Source organism: Chrysemys picta, chromosome 1 (genome assembly GCF_011386835.1).
Source record: "Chrysemys picta bellii isolate R12L10 chromosome 1, ASM1138683v2, whole genome shotgun sequence".
NCBI classification, from domain to species: Eukaryota; Metazoa; Chordata; order Testudines; family Emydidae; genus Chrysemys; species Chrysemys picta.
In genome coordinates this window covers 237,426,253-237,449,636 of record NC_088791.1, presented here as the reverse complement: position 1 = coordinate 237,449,636, position 23,384 = coordinate 237,426,253, and the positions used below count along the sequence as shown (strand labels likewise).

The 23,384-nt window shown below is 44.1% G+C and overlaps 2 protein-coding genes across 5 annotated transcripts in view; both read left to right on the top strand.

Moving 5' to 3' along the window:
* Nucleotides 1–23,384, top strand: part of AFF3 (ALF transcription elongation factor 3) — a 455,751-nt gene that overhangs the window by 232,507 nt on the left and 199,860 nt on the right. The window lies entirely within an intron of this gene.
* On the top strand, nucleotides 1,979–4,257 carry LOC135980775 (uncharacterized). Its single transcript, XM_065580882.1, has 2 exons — nucleotides 1,979–2,693; nucleotides 3,688–4,257. Exons 1-2 carry the CDS (start codon nucleotides 2,117–2,119, stop codon nucleotides 4,161–4,163), a joined length of 1,053 nt encoding a protein of 350 aa, XP_065436954.1. The 5' UTR covers nucleotides 1,979–2,116; the 3' UTR covers nucleotides 4,164–4,257.

Sequence of the window (23,384 nt, the reverse complement as noted above, 5' to 3'; positions counted from 1 at the left end):
CATTTCTTAATACGCTTAAACTTTAAGCACTGAAATGTATAAACAGATGTCATTTTTGCAATGTTGGGGAGAACTAGAGGCTTGTGGGACTAAAATTAGAATTCCTCTGCCTCCACATGGAGCTTCTGAGCTCTGATGGAGAGGCTCCATCCTACCGCCCCCTCTGACACATCTCTGTGTGTGCATAAACAAAAAACTGTGTTAAAAGAACATTAAGGTTGCAAAGTCAAACACTCAGAAGTTAAGAAATGCCAAAGTTAAGTTTGTCTGTGCAACCTTAATTTAGCCCCCTTGGGCGTAGGCATGATGATACAGACTTTAGTTAGAAGATCACATACTATATTTCCACAAGACTCCTGCCTCATCCAGTGCAGAGGATGGATTCCGCTCAGTTAATGAGCAGCTATTCAATATTGTTTTCTCCTATTGTTCAATGTGTGGCCCTATGCCGTATTCACTGCCTGCTATTCAAACTCTACTCTGATAACAGACTTTTAAATTTCCTCGTGGGTTTTTCCATGGGAATGATGTTATCACCATTTTACCAATGGGGAACTGAGGCACGCAGAGGTGAAGATCAAAAGTGTACATTAACTTTGAGTGTCGACACCATGGGCCTGGTTTTTCAGAGTATTTCCCATTATATAGCTCTTTGTATGTTCACAGCATTGCTCCCAATTAATTCAGTTGAAGCTGTGAGCTCTCAGCACTTCTACAAATTAGACACCAGGATCTCAAGTCAGGCACCCAGAAAGTGAGGACCACACACTTAGTGATCACATGTGAAGAGGTTCGTTTAATTGACTTGCCCAGCATCACACAGGGACTCAGTGGCAGAGGAAGGGATAGAATCCAGTTTTATAGGGCAGCATTTAATTGCCTTAACTCTGAGACCCTCCTTTGTCTGCCAGCAATCCCCTTCCCCATTCACAACACACCTTCCAGATTCTGCAACAATGAAGCAGAGGTCCTACAGACAACAGACTCCTTTACTACATAACCCCGATTCATCCCTACAGCAGGTCCATTCTGTGCACTGAATGAGGAATGTGGAGTAATAGTATGTGATCATGTAATTAAAGACTAGATCGTAATGCATATGCACAAGGAGGCTGTGTTAAGGTTCTACCGGCAACCTTCAGTCTGGCATTTCCTAACTTTTGAGTGCTTGATCTTGCAACACTTACATTCCTTTAATGTAGTTTTTTGTGTGTAATTTCATAGACTTTTTAAAAACCACATTGAAGAAAACAGAAATTCCATGACGTGGCCTTCCACATGGTTAATCAGCAGGGTTAGAACCATTAGATCCTGAATACAGTCCTCTCCCACTTGAGCAAATTGAGTAACTTAAAGCAGTAGTAGGTTGTCATCCTCTTAAGATCACTAGCCACTAGATGTGGATAACACAAACAGTTTGCCAGTGGGTTTCACAGATATTTGCTGAAAGCAGTCTCTCTGGAATCTTGGGTTCTATTCCACCTTTTGGAGGGTAGTATCCTTTTATGGTAACAGACATTTCTGTCCGCATTCCCTCCATCCTGTCCCAATCTTGTCTCTTCCCCACACTCATTCCTGCCCCTTCCCCAGCTCCTCTTCATAATCACAATGTCATCGCCTAGCCAATCCAAGTCTCCCCCCCAGGGTTCTCAGTCCAAGTTCCAGTCTTCCCTATATCCAGTCCCATGTCACAGTCTCCCACTCCAGTCTCCTCCTCTTAGGCCTGGTCTACACTAGGCGTTTATGTCGAAGTTAGCGCCGTTAAATCGAATTAACCCTGCACCCGTCCACACTGCGATGCTATTTAGTTCGACATAGAGGTCTCTTTAATTCGACTTCTGTACTCCTCCCCGACGAGGGGAGTAGCGCTAAATTCGACATGGCCATGTCGAATTAGGCTAGGTGTGGATGGAAATCGACGCTAATAGCTCCGGGAGCTATCCCACAGTGCACCACTCTGTTGACGCTCTGGACAGCAGTGCGAGCTCGGATGCTCTGACCAGCCACACAGGAAAAGCCCCGGGAAAATTTGAATTTGAATTCCTTTTCCTGTCTGGCCAGTTTGAATCTCATTTCCTGTCTGGACATCGTGGCGAGCACAGCAGCACTGGCAACGATGCAGAGCTCTCCAGCAGTGATGGCCGTGCAGTCTGGGAATAGAAAGAGAGCCCCAGCATGGACTGATCGTGAAGTCTTGGATCTCATCGCTGTGTGGGGCGATGAGTCCGTGCTTTCCGAGCTGCGATCCAAAAGAAGGAATGCAAAGATCTACGAGAAGATCTCTAAAGACATGGCAGAGAGAGGATACAGCCGGGATGCAACGCAGTGCCGCGTGAAAATCAAGGAGCTGAGACAAGGCTACCAGAAGACCAAAGAGGCAAACGGACGCTCCGGATCCCATCCCCAGACATCCCGTTTCTACGAGGCACTGCATTCCATCCTCGGTGCTGCCGCCACCACTACCCCACCAGTGACCGTGGACTCTGAGGATGGGATACTGTCCACGGCCGGTTCCTCAGACATGTTAGGGGACGGGGAAGATGAGGAAGGAGATGAGGAGGGCGAGGCAGTTGGCAGCTCTCACAACGCTGATTTCCCCGACAGCCAGGATCTCTTCATCACCCTTACAGAGATCCCCTACGAAGCGTCCCCAGCCATTACCCCGGACACAGAATCTGGTGAAGGATCAGCCAGTAAGTGTTGTAAACATCTAAACATTTATTTTTAACAAAACAGGAATATTAACAATTAAAAGAATGGGTTGTTCATGATTAGTGTGCCCTAGGCGCTTAACGGTTTAGTAAGGGGCAGTGCAAGTTTTGAAAAGAAATCTAGCAATGTCCGGTTTTCAGTGATTGTCCTGCACAAGCCGCTCTACTGTGTATTCCCTGCTACTGCAGCTACAGTAAAATGCGGTCTATATGTGCGGGGATAGAGCAGTAATCCTCCTGGGACATCTCGATGAAGCTCTCCTGGAGGTAACTTGAAAGCCGTTGCATGAGGTTCTTGGGGAGAGCGGCCTTATTGGGTCCTCCGAAGTACGACACGTTGCCGCGCCACGAGATTATCAGGTACTCGGGGATCATTGCTCTGCACAGCAGGGCGGCATACGGCCCTGGTCTTTGGAGGCTTTCCCGGAGCATTCTCTCTTTGTCGCTCTCGGAGATCCTCATCAGGGTGATGTCGGCCATGGTGACCTGCTTTTAATTAGGTAGGGGAATGTTAGTGTTGGGACTGCTTTCCCGTTCCTTTACAGAACTGTCACCGCTGGTTTGCAGCCACGCGGTGGAGGCGGGAGAGGGGCAGCCGAAAGGGATCATTCCCGGGGACAGCCGCGAGGGGGTGGGACAGGGGCAGAGTTCCCGCTTGCCGGATTGCTGGCAGCAGGGACTGACATTGATTTAAATGTGAAATGAGGCCAGTGGTAATATAAAAGTTTTAAACTGCCACAAGTGTACGGCTTACCATGTCTGCCTGCAACAGAAATTCCGTTGTGCTGCCTCGCTTCTCAAATGTGCTGTTCAAGACCCCAGGCACAGAATGCGAAGGCCGAGAATTCGACCTTGTGCTGAGTGCGCATGTGAAAGGTGCTGTGCATGGTCTTGTTCACAGAGAAAGACTATGTTCTTTGTTCACAACTACATTTATCTTTCAGAGGAATTCACTCCCTTTTTCCCATTTCCACAGCCCCGTCTGCGACTGTCTCACAACCTAGCCTGGAATCACACTCCCAGAGGCTAGCGCGGATTAGGCGTAGGAAGAAGAGGACACGGGAGGACATGTTCTCTGAGCTTATGGCCTCTTCCCAAGCCCAGGCAGCACAGCAGACCCAGTGGCGGGAGAACTTGACCCGAATGCACCAAGCCAACATGGATCGGGAGGAGAGGTGGCGGCAGGAAGACCAGCAGGCGACTCAAACGCTGCTTGGACTACTGAGGGAGCAAACGGACACGCTCCGGCGCCTTGTGGATGTTCTGCAGGAACGGAGGCAGGAGGACAGAGCCCCGCTGCAGTCCATCTCTAACCGCCCTCCCCCGCCACCAAGTCCCATACCCACCTCACCCAAAGTGCAAAGAAGGAGAGGCGGCAGAGTCCCTGCTAACTCTCACTCCACCCCTGCAGAGAGCTCTAGTAGCAGAAGGCTCTCATTTCCCAAAATTTGAAAAGTTCTTTCCTTCCCGCCTGACACAAGCCCACGTCCAAGTTTCACCTCCCAATGCCATGTGTAGTTGATAATAAAAAATTCGTTTCTGTTAACTACTGTTTCAATCATGTTCTTTTGGAGGAGGAGGGGAAAGGGGGTTGGAAATTGGACAGGACAGTCTCCTTTGGCAGGGTACATAGTCGGGGGCAGGCACAGCAGCAGGGCACATACACAGTGCAGTGATGCAGTGACTAGTTGCCCCGGTTAGTCTGGGAGGTTGTTTTGATGTAATGTTGGGGGGGGTGGGTTGCTCTGTGACTTTGTGGCGGGGGAGGGCAGTTACAGATCTTAAGCGCCGGTCCTTAGACAGGATCACAGAGCCACACAGCATGGGATCTGTAACCGTCCTCCCCCTGCCACAAAGTCAAATAGACCTCCCATACACACAGTCCCGATCAGGAGGGGTGACAGGCTCCGTTGAAACAAGCATCCCACCGCAGCGGAGCCTGTCAATCCTTGAGTTTAGAAGCTGCATTCGCATCACAACACTAGACCCGCCCCGCACCACAGTCTGCGTCCCAGTTTTAAAAAATTCCCGCTAAAACAGTATTAAAGAAAACGGTGTGCTTTAACAAAGTAGAACTATTTTTATTTCGACACGTGTGTTGGAGGGGGGGTGAAGGGGGTATGTAACTGGATAGGATAGTCAACATTACCTGGGTAAAGAAACGGGGGCAGGTTTAGCTTCTCAGTACACAAACTATAAAATCACAGGTTACCCTGCTCACTCAGGAACTTTGCTTTCAAAGCCTCCCGGATGCACAGCGCTTCCCGCTGGTCTCTTCTAATCGCCCGGCTGTCTGGCTGTGAGTAATCACCAGCCAGGCTATTTTCCTCAACCTCCCACCCCGCCAGAAAGGTCTCCCCCTTGCTCTCACAGAGATTGTGGAGCACACAGCAAGCTGCTATAACAATGGGGATATTGGTTTCGCTGAGATCACAGCGAGTCAGTAAGCTTCTCCATCTCCCCTTGAGACGGCCAAAAGCACACTCCACCACCATTCTGCACTTGCTCAGCCGGTAGTTGAAGAGTTCTTTTTCAGTGTCCAGGGCGCCAGTATAGGGCTTCATGAGCCAGGGCATTAGCGGGTAGGCTGGGTCCCCGAGGATGACTATAGGCATCTCCACATCCCCAACAGTTATTTTGTGGTCCGGGAAGTAAATACCTTGTTGCAGCCGTCTAAACAGACCAGAGTTCCTGAAAACACGAGCGTCATGAACCTTGCCCGGCCATCCCACGTAGATGTTGGTAAAACGTCCCCTGTGGTCCACCAGTGCTTGCAGCACCATGGAAAAGTAGCCCTTTCGGTTAATGTACTGGGTGGCCTGGTGGTCCGGTGCCAGGATAGGGATGTGAGTTCCATCTATGGCCCCACCGCAGTTTGGGAATCCCATCGCTGCGAAACCATCTATGATCGCCTCCACGTTTCCCAGGGTCACTACCTTTGGCAGCAGTACATCAACGATTGCCTTGGCTACTTGCATCACAACAACCCCCACGGTAGATTTGCCCACCCCAAACTGGTTCGCGACTGACCGGTAGCTGTCTGGCGTTGCAAGCTTCCACAGGGCTATGGCCACTCGCTTCTGTACACTCAGTGCAGCTCGCAACCGGGTGTCACTGCGCTTCAGGGCAGGGGACAGCAACTCACAAAGTTCCAGGAAAGTTCCCTTCCGCATGCGAAAGTTTCGCAGCCACTGGGATTCATCCCAGACCTGCAGCACTATGCGGTCCCACCACTCAGTGCTTGTCTCCCGTGCCCAGAATCGCCGTTCCACGGCATCAACATGACCCATTGCCACTGTGATGTCCTCGGCGCTGGGTCGCCTGCTTTCTGACAGGTCTGTGCTACTCTCAGACTTCAGGACATCACCGCGGTGCCGTAGCCTCCTTGCCTGACTTTTCTGCATCTGCCTCAGGGAAACCTTTATGATAAGCTGCGAGACGTTGAGAGCGGCCACAACTGCAGCGATGGTCGCAGCGGGCTCCATGCTCGGAGTACAGTGGCGTCCGCGCTGTCAATGACTGGAAAAGCGCGCGAACTGTTTTCCCGCCGGCGCTTTCAGGGAGGGAGGGCGGGAGTGATGGACGGATGACGACAGTTTCCCAAAAGCACCCTCGACTCATTTTGTTACCCAGAAGGCATTGCCGGCTACACCCAGAATTCCAATGGGCAGAGGGGACTGCGGGAACTGTGGGATAGCTGACCACAGTGCACCGCTTCGAATGTCGACGCTATCACCGTTAGTGTGGACGCACAAAGTCGAATTACTGTCCTTAGTGTGGACACACACGCTCGACTTTGCAATATCGATTACAAAAATTCGATGCAAGTAAAATCGAACTACTCTCGTAGTGTAGACAAGGCCTTAGTCTTTTACCGCAGGCTTGCCTCAGTCTCCTTGCACAGCCAGTCTCAGTCAACCCCTTCTCTGTTTCTGGTATCAGTCTTCCCATTGCCTGTCTCAGTCTCCCTTACCCCCAGTCTCCGTAACCCAAGGCTACTTGTCCCAATCTATTCCCTCCATCACTACCTCCCCAAGTCCAGTTCTTGTCCCCTCTGCATTCCAGTCATGTTGCTGTCACCTGGTCTCATTTTGATGAAGTTAGAGTGGAGGGAAGGAGTCAAAATCAGGCTTATAAATGGAAAGTTGCTTCAACTTTAACTATGGAGGGACCTGTCTCTCCATAACACGTCCTCTTACTGTCACATTTCAGTAGTAACAATAAACTGATGTAAGAGTGTGTACATTTGAAAAAACAGAGAGCTACACTTACCGTATATGCAGATTGGTACTTCTATATATTTTTGTAATTACCAGCAATGTTTAGTTTCTGTTGTCACTCACTAAGAACAGGCATAGCTACTGAAAGAAGTGAGCACTTAAGGAAAACCCAGACCTTTTATATCCGCCACTTATTTCCTGATTATCTTTCTGGAGGTCAGGCCCTTCATTTTGACACTTAATGAATAAAATGCCCACGTTGCAGGAAATGGGATAATGAATTGTGAAAAGACATAATCAGCAATGACTAAATAATTAAGGGAATTGAAATGTAGAGTCATTTGGGAATGTATTAATAATAACACAATTTTTCCATATGCTAAAGAATTCTGTCTGTTTTTAGAAAATCAGTCTCACACATGTCCTGTATGGCAAAAAAAATAATGTAGACTAATAGGAACTGTAATTAGATGTTCTGCTCTTAAACAGCTGAATAAAAGATGAAATCATATAGAAAGTATATTTAGATACAAGCCAGAAAGTAAACTGATTATTATTCATAGTGCTGTTAATAGGAGCTGTAATTTATGCATCTAGTGGGAATTATGTTAGGCAATTAGGAAAGGGAGTCACACTTGACTTCCCTTTATGCATTTACATATTTATATATTTTTCTATATCATGCCAATGTCTCCATCTTTTCAGTTACCATTAATCCAAATAACTATCTAAAATACTACCCTGACATACTGCACAATGTAAATGGCCTTTGGAGTTCAAAAGCTGCCCTTTGCCTAGATGAAATAAAATTTCACATGCTTTTGTTTGATCTCATCCAGCCAGTCACATGAACTTCTGCTAATCACAACTAGTACATGACTTTTTAACTTCTGTTAGTACTTCACCTTCAAGTGCTTGTCACGGAAGTGCTATGCTACCATAGCTGTGGTTTTGTGCCCAGGGCCAACCCCCCCTTAAATTCTACCCTTATTCTAGCTACCCAGCACCAGATTCAATAGTCTAGCATAGATAGTATGCCGCTACTAAACTATGAGAGAGACCAGATAGGTGAGTAAAAAGCAACAAAGAGTCCTGTGGCACCTTAAAGACTAACAGATATATTGGAGCATAAGCTTTCGTGGGTGAATACCCACTTCATCAGGCGCAGATAGGTGAGCTAATCTCTTTTATTGGGCCAACTTCTGTTGGGGCGGGGGGAGGGACAAGATTTGGAGCTTCACAGAGCTCTTCTTCAGGTCTGGAGAGAGTAACCAGAGTGTCTGAGCTAAATACAGGTGTAACAGAGAATTAAGCACAAGGGTTTCTCACATGTTGAAGGAGACAAATGAAGTGGGCAATTAAGAGTTAGCAGGCACTAGGAAGTGTTACAAACTATTGTAATGAGCCATAAAACCAGTGTCTCTGTTCAGTCCATGGTTTTTAGTGTCCAGCAGAGTTATGAATTCATCTTTTGAAGGTGTTGTGCAGGTTTCCTTTGTGTATGAGGACTGAGGGGTCAAATGTAGAGTAATCGCTTTGTGAAAAGTATTCACCCACCAGTAATATTGTGTTTTTGTCTTTTATCATTTTTCTGTGTGAGTTCATTTGAGAGCGTAGTTATTGTCTAGTTTTACCCACATAGTAGTTGTTGGGCCATTTGATGCACTGTATGAGGCACACCGTATGTTGTGACAGGCATGTGTAGGACCCATGAATCTTGAAAGGTGTGTTGTGGGGGTATTGATCATTGTAGCAGTGGAGATATGGCTGCAGATTGTGTATCTGTTGTTCTGGATGGGTCTGGAGCTGCTTTGAGTTAGTGTGTCCTGGTCTGTGGGGAGCTTGCTTCTGATGATGGGCGTGGCAAGGTTGGAGATTGTTTGAAGGACAAAAGAGGGGGTTCAGGAAAGAATATTTTCAGGATGTGGTCCCATCAAGTATGGATTGTAATTATTTGATGATAGCCTGTAAGGGTTCTGGCATGGGCAGTGGGGTAAGTGACAAGTAGTGGTGTGCATGTAAGGTTTTAATTTATTACTCACCAATCAATGGGATCTCAGTCCCACTCAGAGTTACTGTATTTCCCTTATAAATTATGTAACAGCGCAGTACAAGTGAAATTTGCATTTGTGTAATAATAACAATACATTGTGTTTTCATCCAAAAATTTACTAGCGTATAAATAATCATTAATGAATCCTCACATTGCTGCAGGAAAGTAGGTACACACAATTATACCTGTTTTACAGATGGCCAAAGCGAGTTAAGTGATTTGCTGAAGGAATGAAAGCAAATCAGTAGCAGAACAAGGATTAGAATTTAAGAACTAAATTCAGCCCCAGATTAAGCAGGTGCAATTTCGATTGCCTGCAATGGGCACTGCACGCACTTGCTCCAGGTCTGAATTAATAATTTTAATTTGATCTAAATCCCCCAACCTAGACATAATCCCTCCTTTCTTATATGCATAATGCTGCATTTTAGACTGTTCTGTACTGATACTCTCCATTAATCTGCACCTAGTTAATTCCAGCTGGACCTAAATGGACTTCCCAAGCCTGCAGCAGGTGTTAAAATTCTTAAGCTTCTGAGCCTTACATTCTTGCTTGGTTGCCATGCCTTCCTGTCATAAGTCATTTTTTCTACTAGTCCAAAATTTCAAGTTGTTTGAATATATCAGAGAGAGAGACTCATTTGGATTCCCACCTTGCCCTCTGGTTCTTGACAGGCATCCCTAGCAGAGGAGGGTTCTGCCAGACAACACCATCTTCTCTGCAGTACTCTGCACTGCAGCTCAGAAAATTACTTAAGGTCCGACTATTTCTGCCAGAACTGTCCTAGAAATTAGGTGTCTGATTTCTTGGCCCTTAGCCTACACTATCTCTTGGCTACAGGTCTTATTTTTTGGCTGCTGATCATCTTTTGTAATTGGGCTGGCAAAAAAAATTGGGCTCTCTCCACCCAAACTCTAATTGACAGCTGCTCCTGCCCCACTCCATTACCACAGATGGTCATACCAACACCTAGCAGTTGTTCCATCTCTCATCTAATTTACTTCCACCTGTCATGTTAGTGACATCCCCAGCCACAACAGAACTTGCTCCCCAGAGCAGCATTTGTGACTTCCTTACATTACTACGCATAGTGGCCCTTATTTAGCAACTTCCTACCATCTCCTTTATAGCTTTTTGTGATACATCTCTCATCTGCCTCTTAGTAACTGGAAAGCTCGTGATACTCTTGCAACTATACTAAATTTACTTGCAAATTGTAGAAGGAAATGTAAAAGGTGTAAATGTATTTACATGAATTTTATTACTTTTAGTCACAGATGGTGGTTACTTTTAACTTCTTCTATTAAAAAAATCTTTTTGTTGTTGATTTCCCCCACCTCTGCCCTGGGCTTTCCACTGGTCTGGTTAGATACATTTATTCTCAGAAGAGATGTTCTATCTTGGAATGGACTCTCTGCGCTTAACACTGAACAATTCCTGTTGTTGTGCTGCTGTATCATTGGGTAATCATTAAATAAATGCAGTGTTTTACTGCATTAACAAAAACACATGATTGTTTAACAGAGTACATTACAGAAGATGGAGGCTTTAATGATCTCTATGGATTTTTAGTTTGTAGGAGGACATTATAAAGCTGTCTTGGTAGGGTGCTGTTTTCATATGTGAAAGAAGTTACCAGCATTGTACATCATTTTTATATCTTGTTGCTAGGCAACATATCATAGTGCCCTTATTGCAAAGGTGTCTGCTTTCTCGTTAAAAATCTTCATGTTGTTCCTTAATTCTGGTAATTTAACCTTGTTATTGATCTTATGCTGCTTCCTCCTATATCAGTTGACTGAGGTTTCATCCATTAGATTTTGAAAAAACATAACATGTTTTTATTAACTGATTTTGGTTTTGTAACTAGGAGATATGCATTAGTGCTAATCTTTAGTTTCCCTGTTCATCACCATTTGTTTTCATACAGGGAAACTGTGTATTTCTGCTCAGTTGGGATTCAAAATCAGAAAGCTGATGGGTATGGTGACATATTTAATATATGGACCACAACAGTTAAAAAAACCAGTCATCACCTTGGACATTCTGCAAAAGACTTAAAATTCCCATAGCCCATTTCTTTTTTCCCTTTAAAATAATATTCAGCTCCTGCTTCAGTTCAGTTTTCCCTCAAACCCTTATTATTGTAATACTGTAAAATCTGAGGGCATTTTTTACTTTGTATTTGCTAAGGGTTATGTAAAATTTTGGGGTTTGGGAGAACATACTAACTCCAAAGTGTTACTTTTTTCGCCTTTGGGAACACAGATGTAACAACAAATGGGTAGCACTTACAAGTACCTGCAACATAACAAAATAACATTGTCTACAGCAGGAGCATTTATTCACGTCAGCACAGATCCTGGTTATCTCCTTGAGTAAGAGTGCTGTCTTATTGGGCTCCACGTGCTAGCTAGACACAGACTGTGATTCCAGCACGAGTCCTACAGATGCTTTTTCAGGCTCACATGGAATAAGGTCACATGGACTGAATGAAAGAACCCAGTCAGGATTTGGAATTGCCATGCTCAGGAAACAAGGAGCTTCCTGCATCCTTCATATACACTAAATGGTTCTTATTATACTCATCCTTAACCGTTTAATTGCCAACTTATTTTAATTACATTAATTAACTAGACTTAATGGTGATCTATTGGTGATGGTTAATACAGCTCTTGTTAAGTTTGGATGTGCAGTATTATTATAATACCTCTTCTTAATTAAACTATTTTGGATTAAATTTGATACAGTTAAGACCCTTAAAACAAATTCTGCTCTCCATACACATATATACATAACTCCCTTTAAGTCAATAGATGTCTATCACTGGGAGTTGAACCTATGTATTAAAAGACAGAATTTATCATATAAGATCAGAGCAGTCATTTTTTTCCAAGTTGTATGTGTGAACAGACGTGTTGGGGAGAGAGATTAAAAAGTAATCCAGTCAGCTATTTTTAAAGTGTAAAAGATAGGGAAAAAATAGATTATAAGACTTGGTTACGCTCTAACTCCCTAGAGAGTGTTAGTTGTTTAAAAGAAACATTGCAAGTAATTAATTTATAATATGGACTAATTAGTTTTGTCATCAAAAATAAGTGAAAATTGTGAAGACCAAAATATTTAATTTCACAATTACCTACTGCACATGCATGAAACTTTTTCCAATAATTTTCACTTTTTTAAACTAGTAATTACATGTTCTAATTATGTAATTACACATCCTAATTATGTAGTTAAATCTAATTATAGTGATTATGTAATTATACAATAATTGATACATAACTGACATGCAAAAATCTGCATATGTATTATTTAACAAACAGAGCAGGTTCCATATTAGCCATTTCAGGCTCTTAAAAGATGTGGTTTTATTGGAGGGCCAGAGGAAGGGATTTGGGCCAGTCACACATTTTTTAAATCCCTTTGTTCCTTGCTATTGGTGCTGAAAATTTTTTACTTTTTCTCTTGTATGTGTGCAACTTAGGGTTGCCAACTTTCTAATTGCACAAAACCAAGTGCCTTACCCAGCCCCTTCCCTGAGGCCCCACCCCTTCTCTGAGGCCCCGTCCCCACTGACTCCATCCCCCCTCCCTCCATCGCTTGCTCTCCCCCACCTCACTCACTTTCACCCTGCTGGGGCACGGGGTTCCGGTGCGGGAATTGGTGACGGCTCTGGCTTCTGGTGTGGGCTTTGGGGTGGGGCCAGAAATGAGGGGTTATGGATGTGGGAGGGGGCTCTGGGCTGGGGCAGGGGGTTGGGGTGCAGAAGGGGATGTGGACTCTCGGGTGGGGCCGGGGATGAGGGGTTTGGGATGCAGGAGGAGGTGCGGGTTCTGGGAGGGAGTTTGGGTGCGGGAGGGGGCTCAGGGCTGGGCAGGGGGTTGGGTTGCGAGCTCCAGCCAGGCAGCACTTCCCTCAGGCGGCTCCCGGAACTGGCCGGCGTGTCTGGCTCCTAGGCAGAGGGGCTAAGGTGCTCTGCGCGCTGCCCACGCCCACAGGTTCCCAGCCAATGGGAGCTGCGGAGCTGGTGCTTGGAGTGAGGGCAGCGTGCAGTGCCTCTGTGGCCACCCCTGGAGCAGGACATGCTGTCCACTTCCGGGAGCCGCAGGGAGCCAGAGCAGGCAGGGAGCCTGCCTTAGCCCCACTGCGCCACCAACTGGACTTTTAGTGGCCCAGTCAGCGGTGCTCACAGTGTCCCTTTTTGACCAGGTGTTCCGGTCGAACACCGGATGCCTGACAACCCTAGTGCAACTGCCTCCCACTGACTTCAACTGGAGCCACAGGTGAGGACCCAAAGATGGAATTTAGCCCCAAGAGTGAAAGAAAACATAGGGCCTCCAGTATATATTGGCACAAGAGACTTGGACTAGACAACCTGATTTAATTACTTTCTTCATATTGGTATGTCCATAGTATCTAACTGTTGGGAAACATAGAGGGCCTGCTTGCATGTCCACTGAAGAGCATAGAAAAACATCTATTGCCTTCAGTGGTGGCAGGAGCCTGTCCCATAGAAGGTTTATTGCTACTTTCTCTATAAACTTGACATGTTTATATAAATTTTTTAATTTTAAAAAATCTCTCTCTTCTTGTCAAATACACACATGCGTAGATCTTCTTGAACAAGCACAGGCCCATAGGGTTCCACAGGAGGATGGGAGTCCTCGCTTGTGAATCAGATTGTATGATCAGTGCCTAAATTTGTCCCTGTTTTCATAGCCTGATGCTGAGTAAATAACTGGAAGGGTGCGGTTTAGTGGCACAGGCATTCAGGTTAGTTGAACTGGCTCATCCTCTGAGACAAGCTGAGTGACATATGCAATGGTGGCACTAGGCAAAAGCAGACTAAGGCTTGGTCTACACTACCCCCCCTAATTCGAACTAAGGTACGCAACTTCAGCTACGTGAATAACGTAGCTGAAGTTCGAAGTACCTTATTTCGAATTAGTTCAAACTTACCTTGGTCCACACTCGGCAGGCAGGCTCCCCCGTCGACTCCGCGGTACTCCTCTCGGCGAGCTGGAGTACCGCAGTCGACGGCGAGCACTTCCGGTTCGACTTATCGCGTCCAGACTAGACGCGATAAGTCGAACCCAGAAGTTCGATTTCCAGCCGTCGAACTTGCCGGTAAGTGTAGCCAAGGCCTAAGAATTGCTTAGTGCCCCAGGCAGCTAAAGGGGGCCCCAATTTAGGATTAACCCCAACATTATTTAACATTAACTTTTTAATAAGTGTATTAGTATGTATTATATTGGTATATTTTTTGGTTTGTGGAAATAATGCTATTAGTATTTTTAGGGGGTGGCTGAGGAGTTAAGGGGGCCCAAAATATTCCTGCTAGGGCCCCAAAAGGGGTAAGTACCACTGCCTTATGTTTTAGAGTATGGAGATGTTAGCTATGTCTATAAAGATCCAGTGCTGCCAGGTGACATCAAAGATCCCAGGGCACATTTCATTAGAGATGGAATTTTCTCTCTTTTGTCCCTAGACAAAAATATATGATTTTTAACAGAGTATATTACAGAAGATGGAGGCTTTAATTATCTCTATGGATTTTTAGTTTGTAAGAGGACATTATAAAGCTGCCTTGGTAGGGTGCTATTTTCATATGTGAAAGAAGTTACTGGCAAAAATTTGTTCTTCCCTCTCCCTCCCCCGACCGTTGTGCAATGTGTTATGTACCTTCTATAGCTATTTTCTGTTTCTACTGCAGAGGTGGCTGAATCTCAGTGATTTTTTTTAATCCTTGTGTGGAAAGCACCCTGGGACCAAAGACATATATAAATATACTGTAAGATGTTATTATTACTAATATTTGGTGTGTGGCTACCAAAAGGAATGGAAACTTCCACTGTTGTCTTATCTCTTTCTCTACTACACATGCACACATTTTAGACAAGATACATTATCTTGCAATATTTTGTATGGCAAGTCTCTGTAAATGCCCAGGTAGTTGTTTTGTTAGTAGAATTTATCACAAGCAAGAAGGTTTCAGAAGGGAAGGGATATATTTTCTGTTGAGCAATCACTTTCCATTTATTTTTCGCACTATCTGCTACCAAACATCTAGTTTTAAGTGTTATCGCTCATGTATATGGAAATGTAATTTTGATTTGATCCATATTCCTTTTAATGCTGAAATTGTTTGAAAAACTTTCTTCTTTGGTTCAGAATTCAAAGAAGATCATGTTACAGTTATCTTTAGTTGTCAGTGTTTGTAATACTAAAGTAAATGTTTGTATTACTACCAGTAATGTTTACTTTTTGTGACAGGGACTGAAAATATGTAGAAAAGGCTAAAACTGAACAGTTATTTATTTATGGTGGGATAAAGTCAGCTCTGAGCAGAGAAGCCACCCAAAGCCTGTACTTATATCCCACTTATTTTGAAAGCTTAAATGGGAATTAAGAGATGAGTCAGCCTTGTGCAGGCCTTCTGCACAGGGGTAAAACTCACCCTGAAGAAAGATCCTCATACTTCAGTACTTTTCTGTCATCCTCTTACTGATATCACAACTGGGTTCAGGGAGGCTGACCAATCGTTAGCATTGCATGGAAATTTGAATTTGTTTCTTAGATGGGGTCCTGAGCTACCTGGACTTCTAGAGGCTGGGAGTGCTGCAGAGCCAGCACACTCAAGCCCTGAGGTAAAAGGAGAACCTCCTGCCGTTCTTAGTGGAAATCCATTGGCTGATGGTCGAAAAGCACCTATGGGTTCCAAAGAGAGCTCTGTCCAGCCTTCTTCAGTCAGAGGGAGGGTGTCATGATGACTAAGGCTTGGAAAATGGAAGGAAGGGATATGTAGTGTAACTGGGAAGATCCTAAAAATACCCTGCAAAAAAAGGTATATTTTATAAAAGAATTAATTATACAAATGTAATGTGCAGTTTTTTCACAACTTTTTCCATTGTAAAGTATGTGGTGCTAACGTCAGTCTGTGTAATACAGCCCACAGGTAATCTTATGGTGTTAATTCTCAACCAATTTCTGCCCTCATTGTTTACTCACTCTCACATAGGTACAGGAGCTGAATTTACTGTCAGTTTGTTAATTATGATATGCCAAGTGCTGCTGACTTTGGCCAGGATACAGTAACAGCCATAGAGAGTCCTGTGGCACCTTTAAGACTAACAGATGTATTGGAGCATAAGCTTTCGTGGGTGAATACCCCCTTCATCAGATGATGAGTCTGACGAAGTGGGTATTCACCCACAAAAGCTTATGCTCCAATACATTTGTTAGTTGTAAAGGTGCCACAGGACTCTCTGTTGCTTTTTACAGATCCAGACTAACACGGCTACCCCTCTGATACTTGACAGTAATAGCCATGGTGCAGCTGATCTTATATTGCTTAGTGTGATTGAAAGGAAGATCTTTAAAAGAAGTATAACTGCCTGAATTACTACTCTTTTATATGTTTTTAAATGAGACTGTAAAGGCCAAGGGCGTTTTTTCCCATTTAATATCATTAAATCCATCATTAAATCTCTCAGTGAACAGTGAATTTAATGGTGCCCTCAAGTACCAATACTGATGCTTAACTATGTTAATATTGTTGTGTTTATATAGATACAATAAATAACATTTAGCTACGATAGTATTAGAAGAATTATTGGGTATAACAATATAAATAGCAGGACTAATGAGACTAAGCATCAAAAACTGATGGCAGTGTGTGAACCCATCCAGTGGGGCTAAATGTGGATAAGGACTCAACAGCATGGCACATTGAATCTATCAATAAAATCAGCCAGACTCTATTAACACTTTACTGCTAGTTGGCATTAAAAGATTAATTTGAACATATAGTTTTTATCTTTTATTATCTCACTATATAACACTGTAGCTTAAAACTCCAGGCTGCTTTTCAATATGTACTATATATGTATTTTGTATTGGCTTCCATTTGCTGAATTACCATTACAAAACTAGTGGCACTCCATTTTACCTTCCCTTATTTTAGCCACCATTGTCCTTTGTGATATAATCCTGCATGGCTGATGGCCAGAACATTTACCACTCATGTTTTTTATACTCAGTATTTTGAAGACAGAATTTTCATTAATGTTAGGGATATTACTCTTTCTCTCAACATGTTAGCTGTTAATATATTCATTGTCTTTGCATTTTATTTTAACCATCCTGGCATAATTCTGGATCCATGTTCTCATATGAAAAGCATATAATGGTTATGATTACATTGCTTATTCTCCCATTTAAGTAATCTACAGATGTTTCCATCTGACTCTGAGGGAGTGTCTGATTTATGCTTTTGTCACCTGGATACTCCACTAATGTAATGCCCTATTTTATGATCTCCCTGATAGGGTCCTGCATAGATTAAAATTTGTATAGAATTATACATCCAGGGTTTGTTTTACTAGGGGATGAGCTGACTCATTCAGAATAAAAAAGAAGCAACCTACAGGACTAGCTCTAATAAGTAGGAGTGAAGTACACCTGTGTAGAAGACCCACTTTAGGCTTAAGTAAAGCATATTTGGTATGTAGCCATTGCATGGGCTCTTGGTAGAGGTATGAATTTTGCCCTAGACAATCAGTCAGCCACATATTGCAATTTGGTAGATCTTTTCAATGGAGAGCAAAATAAATTAACATTTGCTGCCACAAAGCTAGCTGTAAGTATTTTAAATATTTTAACGTTCCGAAGTTAAAGTTGATCTTTCTGGTTTCCTACTATAAGAATAATGGGTAATATGATATGATTCAGAAGTGACAATGCTAGGCTCTGAACTTCCTCTTTTATAAGTATTACTTTTGTTATTTAAAATAAATCAATCTCCATAAGGTAAGAGAAAACAATGCTGTGCTATATATACGTTCCCATCTAAAAAGATACTTTAAGTTAATGATAGGTTTCAGAGTAGCAGCCGTGTTAGTCTGTATCCGCAAAAAGAACAGGTAAAACAGGTACTCCTGTTCTTTTATTAAGTTAATGTTAAGGTTGCACAAGTAAGCACTCAGAAGTAAATAAATTAGTCACCCACAGTTAAATGAAAAATAAGCAAGCATTTGCAACCTTAAGTCTCTTTGTACTGAGAGTCTATAGCAGCAACCTGAGAACAACTAGGCTGCTTCAGAGTTTCTATCAGACAGGTTCACCAGTTTACATTAAATCAGTTTTTAAACCAATTTAGTTAAACTGGTGCAAACCCCTGAAGGGACACTCTTATTTCAGTTCAAGAATTGCTTATGTCAGTTTAGCTTTAACCAATTGCTAATTTACTTAAGTGAACCCTAAATAAGCCTGATTTAAAGTGAAATAAAAGTTATCCTGGCAGTGGTTTAACTAAATCAGTTTAAAATCAGACCTTTTAGTTAAACTCGTGCAACTTTCTTGTGTGGGATAACCTATTGTTTTTGTGATCAATAATTAAATGAACCTGGGTAATGGATGGTTAAGATTTTCTGAGTTGTTTTCCGAATCTGAGGTTCAGGGGGCAGAGTAAAGGTTGTTTGCATGACCTTAACATGTATTTACATACTTTAAAATATTTTGGAGTTTTGGGGGGGGGGTTATGTCAAGTGAAACCTTAATTAGGAATTTCTGGGTTTTCTAACATTTGTGTTTTTATGAGAAAATGATAGTGTTCTCTTAAGAAGTTTTTGAATGAAGATTCTTTCAACTGTAATTCCAGATTTAATTTTTTTCTTTGTTTTGGGTTTTAGTTTTTTTGTTTTTTGTTTTTTGTTTTGGCCTGGTAATAATAGTATGGTACTTACCTAAATTACAAGGATGGTGGGAGTCCGTAAAGTTTGTAAAATGTCTCTAAATCTTCAGATGAAAGGCAATGTATGCTGTAAGCACTAAGTATTATTGTTTCAGGGCTTAAAGCTGACAAAGCTTGAGGCAATGATAGCTTTGAAGAATCTTCTTAATATAAACAGTAGATAACAACTGCACAGGTACAGAATGCCTAACTGTCTGGTGAGCATATTTGTGGGTAGATAGAAGTATAATATTACATTTCTTTTTAGAGAAAGTGCCAGATTTATGCAGCCCCAGTGCAGCCACACAGGGGCAGAGGAGAACAAAATAGTAGGGGACTGCTCCATCTTGCTTCTGGATGGGTTGGAGAGAAGGTGGAACCATGGTTGGGGTGATATGGAGGCACATGGCCCAAGCTGGAGCTTAGAGGGGAATTGTGCTTCTGACAGGAACAATGTTTTATAGAAGGGCAAGAGGAATATGGCCTCTGTGACACTCTTGAAGGTAATGCAGCATCTGATCCCCTCTGCTAGCCAGTTCAGTGTCCCCTCTCAAGAAGCTGCCAGCTGCAACACTAGTCTAATACCCTTCTTATGCTTCCTAAATACAAGGACTGTTATTGTGCCTGGTCCCTGAGCAGGTCTGCAAGTAGGTGGAATGCACTCTTCTTCTAATTGGCACCGGTACAGATGTTGTGCCCTAAGAACAGAAAACAATATGTACAGTAATTAAAAGCAGTCCATTTTTATCTGCTCATTGTGTCTGTGACCCTGAGAAACTAATAGCAGTAGCCATAACAATAATATAAGGACAACATATCCCATACTTACCAAGCCATCTGAAATTATGTGAAAGGTTATGATAACCAGGCTTGCATTTCAGTTGGTCAAAAAAAACCCAAAACAAAAAAAACACCCCCCCAAACCCAACCGCCTCAAACATATCAACAGGACTTGGGTATTATCAGGTTCAAAGTCCTTCATTCTGCTTCTATACAGAACAATGAAATCTCCTGTTGAGTTACACTCAGTTTGTGTTAGTCATTCTTCATGGTCTCTGTGGGTAGGGTGAGCAGATGTCCCATTTTTATAGAGACAGTCCCGATACTTGGGGCTTTGTCTTATATAGGTGCCTATTATCTCCCACTCCCTGTCCCGATTTTTCACACTTGCTATCTGGGCACCCTATCTGGGGGTGGGATTTTCAAAAATTCTTGATGGATTTAGGAGCATAAATTCCATTGAAAGCTAATGAGACTCATGCTCCTAAATACTTACATGCTTTTCAAAATCTCCATTTTAACATTTGTTCTCTAAACATATTTTCTGATGAAACCATTGACGACATTCCTGTAAAAAGAACCAAATAAAAAAATCCACACACACCCCAAAAAACCCATAAAGTGGTTTTTTTAAAATATGTATATGTTATCAATTCATATACCAATTACCTTGTACAAATTTACTGCAGTGAAACAATGGAATACTGTAGTCATTTTGGGTTGTGCAGTGGATTTGTGTTTTATTCCTTCATATGGAATTTTTGCCACGTAAGTTTTGTCAGTGAACTAGTTTTCTACAACAGGTGAATACCACTGTTAGGCAAGGGCTTATACTGGTAATCCTCATTGGAGAGGATGGGCCTGATTTGACATCTTGTGTTATCATTTACACCTGTGCAAAGTGCAATGCCGGCTCTAGCTTTTTTGCTGCCCCAAGCAGCAAAAAAAAGCGCCGCCCCCCAGGCCCCCCAGCCGAGCGCCGCGCCGCCCCCGCCGCTGAGCGCCGCTGGAACCCCCCCCGCACCGAGCGCCGCCGGAACCCCCCCCCGAGCGCTGAGCCCTGCGACGCCCCCCCGGCACCGGAGCCCGCCCCCTGCCAAGCGCCCCCGGAACCTCCCTCCAGTGCCACGCCCGCGCCACACACCCCCCCCCGAGCGCCGAGCCCCGCGCTGCCGGAGCCCGCCCCCGCGCCCCGCCGAGCGCCGCCGGAACCCCCTTCCAGCGCCGCGCCTGCGCCGCCCCCTCGCCGAGCCCCGCGCAACCGGAGCCCGCCCCCCCCCCCTGCGCCGAGCGCCGCCAGAACCACCCCCCCGAGCGCCGAGCCCCGCGACGCCCCCCGGCGCCGGAGCCCACCCCCGCCCCCTGCCAAGCGCCGCCGGAACCCCCCTCCAGCGCTGCGCCCGCGCCGCACCCCCCCCCCGAGCGCCAAGCCCCGCGCCAAGCCCCGCGCTGCCGGAGCCCGCCGGAACCCCCTTCCAGCGCCGCGCCCGCGCTGCCCCCTCACCGAGCCCCGCGCAACCGGAGCCCGCCCCCCCAGCGCCGCGCCACGCCGCCGGAGCGCCCCCCCCCCACGGAATGCAGCGCCGCGCTCCCCCCGCCGCCCCTTACCAGGTGCCGCCCCAAGCATATGCTTGGGTGCCTGGTGCCTAGAGCCGGCCCTGGCAAAGTGAGTGTAAAATAGTACCAAATTATTATTTATAATTACTTGTATTACAATAGTATCTAGAGAACCCAACCAAAATCAGAGCCCCATTATGCTAGGCTCGGTATTACATAAAATAAGAGACAATCCCTGTCCCACAGAGCTTGCAGGATAGATAGACGGAACAGACAAAGGGTGGGAGAAAATATTATTAACACAGATTTCACACTGACTATCCACACATGTAAACAGCTACACAAGATGCAGTGGCAGAAAATCATGTCAGACTTCTGCAATGGGGATAACTTTGGAGCAGACCTGCTTAACCTCGTGCATTTTCTGTAGCTGTATGCCCCATTCTGCAGCCTCCCCACTGAGTGTGTGTTTTCTCCTGACTGGGCTGACTGGCTGCCCGCCCGAGTTCTTTGGTTGTTTCATCTTGCTTCTATTTCTGGAAGCTGCTCTCAGTTTCCAGGCTCGTGGGCAGGAGTCTGATGGGGAGTGAGTACACTGAGAGGGAGGGGGACTAATCATACTGAGAGGCCATCTGAGGAAAGCAGAAGGGAAATCCTATGATGTAAAACAGAGTAAGTGGCATCATCAAAAAGGTCTGCCCTCTGCCGAACACAGTTGTTACTATTAATTTGTATTATGCTAGTAACTAGGGATCCCAGTCACAGACCAGGACTCCATTGTGGTAGGTGCTGTACAAACACAGAGCAAAATGTAAGAGTCTGTAAGACCCTGTCCCAAGGAGCTTACAGTCTACGTAAATGATATATTATTCGTATTATCATAGCACGTAGGCACTTTAGGCATAGACCGAGACCCCATTGTGCTAGGTACTGTATATACATACACCAAAAAACAATCCCTGCCCCAAAAGATAAGAGGTAACAGGTGGATAGAATAAACAGACAAGGGGAACATGAGGAAACAGCAATTTTCTGCTTTTATTTGTTTTAAACAAGTAGATAATTCCATCCTCTTACTCATGAGGACCTCATACAGATATAGATTCCAATGGGTCACAGGTTTTATTTGTTTATTTTTACACACGATATTGAATGCTGCAAAAATGAATGATTTTTAATGGACTTTTTTAAAAGGAACCTTAAATTCTGAAGAATGTCTATCCCAGGATGGCAATTTTTTCTTGTAAATTGAGCACATTTCATCTGAAGACACTGAGAGATAATAAATATGCAACCCCACAATGTTAGTTTTACAGAGCCACTTTTCAGAGCGGAACTGCGTTTTCAATTCTAATTCTGACCTTTTCCTTTCTGAGCTTTTCTGTCCCTTTGTCACTTTTTTCATGTTGGCCAAATTGATCGAGAGGTTTATTGTAACAGTATGAGAGAGAAATTTTGTTTCTTTATATAATGTCCAGTAGCTATCTAGTAATGTATCTTAGCAGGTGCTTGAACAAACCTTTATATACAGGCTGTAGCCAGTTCTAAAATAAAAGCTGAGGCTCTTATTACATATGGCATAGATTTTGCCCAGCTCCTCCTCAGGTACACAAAACAAAGAGGGTGCAATAAGTTTCCTGCCATCTTCTTTCCTAACTGCAGTGACATCCTTTCCAATAGCCTCTGGGTTCAAGTCACACCCCCTGACGGAGCTATTGGAGGAATTTCTCCTGGGAGTCTGTCTAGCTAGGATGGGGCAGCTAAATGTCACTCCCAACATGTGCCAGCTCCTTTAAAACATAGTTCAGCCATATCTGAGTAAATAGAACTTTTTATAAAATGTGTTTCAAAATATTTGTAGCAAATACAAAAGTTTGTTCTGTGTTTTGACTGCCGATATAAGGGAAGTTATAAACACATCAAGAGTGCATCATCCATGTTGGAAGAAACCAGCACAAATGGAGGGGTCCCATTTTGAGAACATTAGCTAACTAGAGTCTGGGAGAAGAGTGACGAAATCTACCAACTGCTATTTCAGTGAATGTACCAATCAGTCACTCTGGTGGACAGTCAGTGATTGAACAAGCCAGGTTAAAACAATCAATTGATGCTCCACCAATTGATTTTTCTAGTGTAAATAAGGCCAGACTCCCCATCCCACACCCCAGAAGCGAGAATGTGTAGTCTCCACAACACTCCCTCTTCATGCTGGCCTGGGGTGTGAGAAACTGGCATTGAGAGGAAATGAAGTTAATTTGATCTTTTGTTTAGACTTTGAACTATTAGATGGATTGAGATCCCTAATGCACCCATCAGAATACTTCTTTTG

Coding starts and splice junctions, on each gene's coding strand:
- LOC135980775 (XM_065580882.1), top strand. CDS start 2,117: ATGCAGAGCTCTCCAGCAGTGATGGCCGTGCAGTCTGGGAATAGAAAG. Junction 2,694..3,687: donor ATCTGGTGAAGGATCAGCCA/GTAAGTGTTGTA, acceptor CCATTTCCACAG/CCCCGTCTGCGACTGTCTCA.